Below are 9261 nucleotides of genomic sequence, written 5' to 3' on the forward strand. Positions count from 1 at the left end.
AATATGTTTAGGGATATATTTGACATCTTACATGGAATTAGTTGCCTTTTTGTGTGCATACTACAACTTTAACCAATAAATAAGTTACTTGGAAATGATTTAAAAAAACACATCTGTTCATTTTATTTAAATAATGTCATTCAACAACAGAAGAGGTCAGACTACCCCCCAAAAACAAACAAACAAACAAACAAACAGACAAACAAAAAAAAAAAAAACAGTATTAATCTATTTTCATGCAGATCAATTTGTTTCATATGAATGCAGTCCAGCCCAGTTTTATAAATTCATAGTTCAGTTTACTTTCATTTAAATCCTGTTGGCTCATTTCATCGCATTACAGTGAAATTTAAGATTATGTACGCACTCAATTCAAATTTATTTAAGTGTAGTTCAAATAAATGAAAGTTTTATCAAACTACATAAAGTTCAGTTCATTCACAAAATATTAAAACATAACTTTAAGTTAGATATATTTTAACGAAATTCGGAGGTTTTTAAATAAGTAGTTTGTCCTACAGAGGCCACCGTACCAAAACACGGAAGTAATGAAATAAAGGGCTTTTTGCTAATATGTAGCTTATACATTTAGCTCTAAAATGATTATTATATCGGATTTATAACATGGTTTTAATATTTATTTGATTTTTTCTTACTTTAAGTGACGTTGCCGTGTTAGTAAGATGGTGCAGAACGTGTTCCGGTCGGGGTTTCTGGTCCGGAGCGCTCACACTTTGTTAACCTGGGTCGTAACTGTTATTCTGTTCCTGCACAACACCGGTGAGTTAAGTTGAAATGCCACGTTTTAGAGGAAATAATTAGATTTTTACATCTAAAGTTACAAATAGTTTTGCAGATAACAACTTACCGACGAGGAGCTGCTAAATTTTGATGCTTTATTTACAACAAATGACCTAAAATTTGAAACTGAACTCAGGTATGTCAACCCTGGCTGATACAAACCTGATTGGAATTACTCTGTTGATCCCAGATGGGAATTAAAACAGATACATTAATCAAATGACTTTACCACTTGCTCTCGCTGAGATCGGATGCTTCTCTCCCTCCCTCTCTGCTTTGCTGCTTTGTCTGTCTGTGAAACTGCTTGTGAGCCTCTCTTGCATTTCTTCTGAACCATAATTATGGACTTGTTTTGATCAGTTGGTCCCTCAACTCAATTTACAACATTTCTTCGAAGAGAAGACAGGCTTTAGGCGAGCCGATTTGCCCTGTTGGCACGCACGCAGCTGGATATTTCATCAACTTGATGATGTGTCTATCTCTGCTGCCATCTGTAGATTTTAAGGACGCATATTTAATTGGATTTACAATAACTGGTTCCTGCTTTTTGGATTCGGCTGGTTTTATCTACAATCAAGGAAGTCGTCAGCAGCAAATTTGGACCCGATCACGCTGCTTGCCTTTATGATGGCTTGGTTTGTGCCTCGAGTACCCAGACTCAAATGCTTTGGGCTGAATGGATCAGATCTCAGGGATTTTATTTTACATTTTACATTCCATCAGTGTGGTCATGTAATTTGGACATTTCGGAACCGAGTGGACCAACACAGACTCAAGGTAGATGTCATTAAGTTCTGTCTGTCTCCAAAACAACTGTGTGTTTATCTGAATTTGGCTCCCATGGCTGGCCTTGAAGGCCACCTTCTCTGAATTTGCCTGGAGAACATGTGATCTGATGCTCACCACCCCCTCCCTGAGGAATTTCTAACTGATAACCAGATGAAACCAGCTGAATAAACTAGTGTCATCATTTCAGGATTCTTGGATTCTCATAGACGTTATTCTTGGCCATTCCTCGACATCCCTCGAAAATGTTTATGGATTTCACCGGAGGACATTGACTGATTATTCCATCCTTATCAGAACTCTTACAGTGACCTCAAGAGCCTCTATGAACATTGCTGACCGCTCTCGTCTCCCCCTCTGCAGATTGTCTACGTAAATATGTGCTTGTTTGTGCGAGGTGTTTTTTTTATTAGAGGGTTTTTTTCCTCAGGCAGAAAAAAAAAAGTCTGATAGGATTATTTTTTCGCCTCCAACTCCGACATGTGTCCAGTTAACCACTGTTTTTGTCTGTCCAAACTGGTCTCACTTGTAAATGAGTCCTCGAGGCTCAGTGGGATTTACCTGTCTAAATAAAGGTTGAATGAAAAATTAAATTAAATACATTAAATTCATCAAATAAACTAGATGGCCTGTTATAGTCAGTTTCATCCATCTAGCTGTTGATTTTAAGTGAAGTTGAAGAATTTGAAGGTAGTCCTGCTTCTTCATAGATCTATCCACTTTGAGCAATGCACAAGCCCCGCAGCATGAGGCTACCACTACTGTGCTTCACAGGCAATGTGTTGATTTTAGGTTTGAAAGCCTCACCTTGACTCCTGAATACTTCTTGTCTTCGTGGCCCAACAGCCCATGGAAACCTTCAGCACAACTCATTATCTAATAGGTTATTTCACCAGCCCGTCTCTGTGCTCAAAATGTCTTCATTTTCTGAGCCAGAACTAAAGGGAGGTCAAGAATTTTATAAAAAATAAAATAATATTGAAAGGACAACTAAAAGGTAAACTGTCAGACTCTTCTTTTCAACACTGACCAGAGGAATAAAATTTGTGTTTTCAGATTTACGTAGATGTGAGGAGCGAGGAGAGCTGCTGCTGCCGGCTCTCTTCTTTCTGCTCGTCCTGCTGTCAGTGCTGTTATACTTCGCAGTCTCTTTAATGGATCCTGGATTTGTTCTCACGGACACTGTGGGGGTAAGCTCTGGTTATAAAAACCACTGAAGATAAACTTCAAAAACCTAAAATAAATTTGAATAAGGGAGATTTTTTTGGTATTAGAAACAAGTGCTCAGTGAAGTGTATTTTTTTAAATAAACAGATTCACATTCAGTGCCACAGTCCTTCAGGTGAAAGGTCAGAATTGTTGTGAGTATTTACAACTTTGTATGACCATCGTCTGTCTGTTACGTAGGGGGGTCAAGGTTCGGATGAAGAAATGGAGGTGATGATTTCTGAGTCATCGACCCCTCGGCTGCGGCGCTGTGGATACTGTCTGCTGAAGGTAACCAGCCACCAGCGTTTACCTCACAAAAATCTTGATCCAGTATTACACCGAGCCAAACAGAAATCTCTTTTTGCTTCCAGTCTTCTTGAAGGAAAGCTTTTATTTCTTTGTTGAGAATTGGCACTAAATAAACTGAATTTAATTTCTTTAGCTGAAAAGATGACACAGTTCGAGTGACAGAAAATAGGATTTTAGCACCGACAGCTGATTCCTAAAGAGCTGTTAGCTGAAAGCTCATGGTTCCAGTCCCTTTTGTGGGTTGTAAAACACCAAGTTGGGGGTCCAAAGAAGATCTCCAGAAAAAAAGTTGACTTTAAAATTATTGCTGATGTGTTACAATGAGATAGACAGTGGTCATAGATGGATGAAAAACAAAATATTGGGTGAAAGGCGTCTTTGTAAAATGGCTTTATCAACGTTTGTACACTTTACTAGCAAAGAGAGAATCAGGGGAGTGGTGGTGCAGAGGTTAGAGAAGGTGGATCTGTGATCGGAAGATTTACGGTTCAACTCCCGGTACAGACAACATCAAAATGTGGGTGGGATAGGTGAAGCACTCACACCTACCTCCACCCTTAATAGCCCCACTCTGGGCCCTTGAGCAAGGCCCTTAACCCCCACCATCTGCTCCCCTGGGGGCTCTGATGGCAGCTCTCTGCTCCACACAGAGGGCTGTGGTAGCTCGGTGTCTGTGGTTGTGTCAGGAAGGACATCCGGCGTAAAAATAATTGGCAAGTCTTCATGTGACTTAATTCATTGTGGCCACCCTTGAAGAAGGGAGCAGCCGAAAGAAGAAGACTAGTAAAGAGAGAATCCGCTAATTATTTTTTAGCTAAATGACAGCTGAAGTTTGCTGAAGAAGCTGAACGAGTTAAGTTAAAAAAGCAGAACACCAACGAAAAGTAGCAAAAGTCTAGCTAAAAGAATCACAAGGCTAGCAAATAATAGAAAAGGGCTAGCTAAATGTAGCAAAAGGCTAGCTAAACGAAGCACTAAGCTAACTAATAGTAGGTAAAGTTTAGCTAGAAGACAAAAGTAACAATAAGGTAGCTAAAAGTTGCAAAAAGCTAGATAAAAGTTTTGACAAGCTAGCTACAATATAAAACGTTTAGCTAGATGCTAAAAGTAGCAAAGTACTAGCTAAAAGCTGTCATAGCAAAAGGCTAGTTACAGTAAATGTAAGGGAGGACTAGCTAAAAGGTAAACATCACAAAAATAAAGGTCTTAAAGGCAATAAAAGTTTAACTAAAAATGGCAAAATGTTGCATTAAAAGTCTCAAAAGGTTAGCCAGAAGATAAAAGTAGCAAAAGGCTAGCTAAATGTATCAAAGCTAAAAGTAGCATAAGACAAAGACATAGCAGGCATCTTGAAGCAGATTTCAAACAATGTTTTTGAAGGAATTGCAATTTGTTAATAAAGTTAAATATTTTGAAAAGTATAAAAGTAAAAAAAAACAGTCAAAGTACTTATCTCCCAATTACCTTTTGATGTCTAAATTGCTAAAGTAGTACAAAGCTTTCAGAAGTAGTTGAGTAATGTTAAGTAATGTTTGCAGAACGATAAAAACAGGAAAATGGCAGAGTTGAAGCTGATCCAGCGTTCACGCAATGATTCAGGTCACTGGTTTTTGTGATTTTTATTTTGTGGGTTGAAAGCTGAAAAGATGGTCAACTCCTGCAGATGATGATCAGCTAAAGGATAAAACAGAAAACTAAATCTGTTTGAAAATGTTTTTCGTTATTCAAATTGACCCATCTGTTGCTTTGTGTGTGTCCCGACTCCCGAGCAGCAGCCAATGAGGGCGAAGCACTGCCAAGCGTGTAAACGCTGCGTACACCGCTTCGATCACCACTGTCCCTGGATCGAGAACTGCGTCGGGGAGAGGAACCACCGCTGGTTCGTGGTCTACCTGCTGGTGCAGCTGCTGGCCCTGCTGTGGGCTCTTCACATCGCTCTGTAAGTCCGCTGAGCTCCACCTCCTCTAAACTGTAAGATAAAAGTCCTTATCTGCTGTGAAAATGAATTTGTGTCCTCAGGCAGGAGTCAGAGAGCTACTATCAGCTGACTTTTAGCAGAATTAGGTAACCCATGACTTTTGGAGAGCACGTTGTGTAAGCAGGAGCTGTAACACGTTGCTCAAGTACACTTTGATATTTTCAGAGATCAGACATGAAGCTTTTCGGCTTAACGGAACTTATTGCTCCTATTATGGGACAACTTCACTCATACAGCATCTTTTAGCTGTCAGAATTTACGTTAAAGCTAAGCAATGCAGACGAGTTAGACGGTGAAATGAGTCTTGAACAAATTTCAATAAAACTTAGAAGGCAAGCTTTTGGAATCAACCAGATTTAAGATGGCCGCCACATCAAACTGGTTTTAAGAACAACAAAAATGGGTTTTTGCTCAAATTTACTGTTGACCTAAATTTTGGTGTGGTAGTAGCTGAGACTGACCAACTCACATTCTGAGAAGTTTGTTAAAAAAAAAAAACTTGTTTTAAATCAACTGTTAACAAAAAGTGCATGTTTTTATACATTTTTCAGGAAATAATCACTGGATTTACCTTTAACCTTCGGAGTAATCCAGTTGAAGATGGCTAGCCCAGCTGGTTGACAGCCAACACAAAATAGCTTACGCTCTAAAGCTAACGTTTGACGTGGAAGTAGCTGAGCGTCAACAACAACACATACTCGTACATTCATGTGGCCGTGCTCCAAATCTGAGGTCTTCATCACTTTTCAACATGGCGGGCGATATGCATTCCTTCAGCTCTTAATGTCCAGAAGCTCTCGCTGTAGGGACTTATTCCATGTGTCCAGAGTTAAACTGGGGGTTAGCGGGTTAAACTGGTCACATTATCCAGGGTTCAATCGACAGATTTCACTGATTGGGATGGCTCGTGCACGCTCAATAAGTCTGCATTTTTAAATGGGAAAAGCTAATTTATTTAAGGCTTTAAAAGTGATCTGTTCAGATTTTAAAATCAATACTAAATCTTCTTCCGGAGCCAGGCTGGAGATTTGATCATGACTCGCTCTGTTTAAAGGAGTACAGTTCGTTACGCTTGACAAAGGTGAGACAAGATAAAAGCATTTATGGTACAAACTGTTATAACTTTATTTAGGACAGCGGTTTTAGAAAAAGATGCCTTTTAGATCTTAAAGATTTGGACTTGCGATTCTTATGCAATGTTAATTTTTGGGGAAAAAATAGATTTTTTACAAAGTGAAGTGTTTAAAGTGTGAACATGAGAAATGGAGTTCATTAAAAACAGTGACAGCCCAGCATTTTTTTATATTGAGCTGAAAACGACAACAATGGAGCTTTTTATTTATGCCTGCAGCCATGAAAGATGGGTGATCTGTTTGGTAGCAAAATATTTCATGAACTCTCAGAAAGTAACCAGTGTACGTCTACAACTGATTAACTTTTGGAATCAACCCAATTTAAGATGGTCGCCACAGCTGATCAAACTTAAACCAAATGGCTACAGTTCAGTCAGTTGTACAAACATAAGGCAAAAATGTGATGCGGTAGTTGCTGAGAATCTGTCCCAACTCATACTTTGAGCACTACCTAACTGCAAGATCTTTAAAACGTTTGTAGCAACATGCTGTCCTTTAAGAAACGCTTTTGTCAAACGCTTGTAACTCTAGATAATAAACTAAACGCACCACAACAGAACCCTCAAATGGTAGAGAATATATTTTTTAAATTAATTTACCTGATAAAAATCCACGTTTATGCTTAGAAAAGTATACATCATCCCCTCTCAGTTAACACAGGCGTTCCTCAAGGAGCTTTTCTAGTTTCACTTCTATTTTCTGTTTGTATTTTGCAGTCCCACTATTGTTTTCCTGTTGATAGTTTCTTCTGTCTGTTTTATTCAAATGACTCCTGCCTACTTTATACTGTTTTAAATAATTCATCAAAACGTTCGATTGAGAAGTGTTAAGTTCATTAACAATATTTTTCCCAATAAATACATCTCTTCTCGTCAACTCTCGCAAATCTGCTTCAGCATACTTGCTCTATGTTTGTCTTCTTTTGCTCTTTTTAACTTCTGTGTTGGTGGTTAAGCTTATAGTTAGTTTTAATTTAAGCTTTTATGTAATTTTGTTCATTTTTGCTTTTAGTTACAGTTTAAGCTCATTTTAGTGGATATGCCGCTTGTTTTAACTTGGAACAATTCTCTCAAAAAAAGAACCGTAATCAAAGTGATTCGGTGCTCATCTTTCTCTCTACAGGTTTACAAATGAATTAGATAAAAACATCACACACTAATAAAGACCACACTTTTGATGATTTAATCCGTTGGTATAAAAAGATGCTTTTTTTTTCTCGTGTTGTTTCAGGTCAGGGTTTTCTCCGAGCGCTTCGTGGGATCTTTGGTTCAGAGCAAACGGGTTTCTTCTGGCGGCGCTGGGCGTCGTCGGGGTTTTCTCCGTGGTCGTGCTGCTTCTGCTGGGCTGCCACCTCTACCTGATCTCCATCAACTGCACCACCTGGGAGTTCATGTCCCGTCACAGGATCTCGTACCTGAAGAACTGCGGGGTGGAAGAGAACCCGTTCGACCGCGGCCTTTTCTGCAACCTGTGGGATTTCTTTTGTATTTGCAGGACGGTGATGTGGGAGCAGGTCTACCTGAAAAATGCTCCAAATTCTGTCTGAATTGAGACCAGAACCAGATAAAAACAGACCTTTTGTAAACTTTCAAAATGGTTTTGATTATTAGTTCTTCAAGTTTTCTTAAGCTCTTATAGATTTTTTATGAACTGCTGCCACTTTTTACTTTTTATCACCTGCCTCTGAAAGGTGAAGGCGGACAATAATGTGTTTGTTAGCAAACAATGTCATGAACCACTGGACGAAGTACTGGCTGTACCTCTACAACTGCCACACAGCCAGCTACATTTGAAAACATGCTACATAAATGTGTCAATAACTGTTGAAAGTGTAATAATGAACTCGTTCTCTTTTTATTGTAATGTTCTGTTTGTATTTATTGACAAGAGTACATTAAACATTTGATATGCATGTTGTTACAGAGAGCGTCTGCACAGACTGACATTCTGCTCAGGATGCTTCACATACATGTATAAATACAGTTTAGACACACGGATAACATGGAATATTCAGCTGCATAAAGTGCTACAACAGTTAAACCATCTGAGTGGCCTGCTACGGTTTTCTAATTTAGTTTTATTCAAAGCAGAAAAAGATCGGGGCTTTTTTTTTTTTCACGCTAAAAGAAAAAACCTGTTTCTTTAAAGATCATCTGCTAAATTAAACACAGCTATTTTACTGCTAATATGGCTATAATAGATATCTATGGCTTCTTTTAGAGTGCTAGCATTATAGGAATTCTAGTGCACAAGTTCACCACGTGACTTCTAGAGTTGTAGCACAAAGCGGACGATCAGGAGGCTGTGATGTACAAGAAAGTGACTCGACAAATACAAGAAATGTTGCATCTTGTTTTAGATGTTTGAAACCAGACATCGGGGCAACTTGTTTTGTAGTTGGAGGCAGTGAGCGAAGCCGGTCACAGTGATCCATAGAAACTACAGCACAGAACGTTCCTCTGAAAGATAATAAATAGTGTGACCTCAATTTCAAAAAAGTAGGTGCAGCGCGTAAAATGTAAATGAAAGCAAAATGCAATGATTTGGAAATCTCAAACATGTCAACAGAAAATTTGTAAGAACATCATCCCATCATCTACAGTTCATAATAAAAGATTTCCAAGGACGAGGCTGAAGGTCAATAAAACGGGTCTGGTTCTGCTCTGGACATCACTGCATCTATCTGTCGTCCACAAATGCTGCTTAAAGCTTTATCATACAACGAAGAAGCTGTATGTGAACACCATCCAGAACCGCTGCCGTCTTCTCTGGACCGGAGCTCATTTAAAATGGACCGAAGTGAAGTGGAGAACTGTTCTGGGGTCTACTGGTACAGGTACCAATCTGAAACCACGGACGCCGTGTTCTCAGTACCAAAGAGAAGGATCATCTAGCCTGTTAGTGCACAGTTCAGTTCCTCGGCGTACACATCTGGAAAAGCCCCATCAATGCAGAACAGCATCTACGGGTCTTAGAACAACATCTGCTCCCATCCAGCAAACTATCTAGAACCCTCTATCAGACCAGAATGGGACATTTCCATCC

At 39.2% G+C, this 9261-nt stretch overlaps 1 protein-coding gene across 1 annotated transcript; it reads left to right on the top strand.

The window, feature by feature from the left end:
• Positions 1–604: 604 nt before the first annotated feature.
• Positions 605–7771, top strand: zdhhc12a (zinc finger DHHC-type palmitoyltransferase 12a). Its single transcript, XM_037680862.1, has 5 exons — positions 605–780; positions 2644–2777; positions 2995–3084; positions 4878–5044; positions 7447–7771. The coding sequence occupies exons 1-5, from the start codon at positions 684–686 to the stop codon at positions 7760–7762; spliced, it is 804 nt and encodes a 267-aa protein (XP_037536790.1). The 5' UTR covers positions 605–683; the 3' UTR covers positions 7763–7771.
• The last annotated feature ends 1490 nt before the right edge of the window (positions 7772–9261 follow it).

The sequence above is a fragment of the Nematolebias whitei genome, chromosome 8 (genome assembly GCF_014905685.2).
Source record: "Nematolebias whitei isolate Nwh7 chromosome 8, NemWhi1, whole genome shotgun sequence".
Classification (NCBI taxonomy): Eukaryota; Metazoa; Chordata; class Actinopteri; order Cyprinodontiformes; family Rivulidae; genus Nematolebias; species Nematolebias whitei.

Coding starts and splice junctions, on each gene's coding strand:
- zdhhc12a (XM_037680862.1), top strand. CDS start 684: ATGGTGCAGAACGTGTTCCGGTCGGGGTTTCTGGTCCGGAGCGCTCAC. Junction 2,778..2,994: donor TTCTCACGGACACTGTGGGG/GTAAGCTCTGGT, acceptor TCTGTTACGTAG/GGGGGTCAAGGTTCGGATGA. Junction 3,085..4,877: donor GTGGATACTGTCTGCTGAAG/GTAACCAGCCAC, acceptor ACTCCCGAGCAG/CAGCCAATGAGGGCGAAGCA.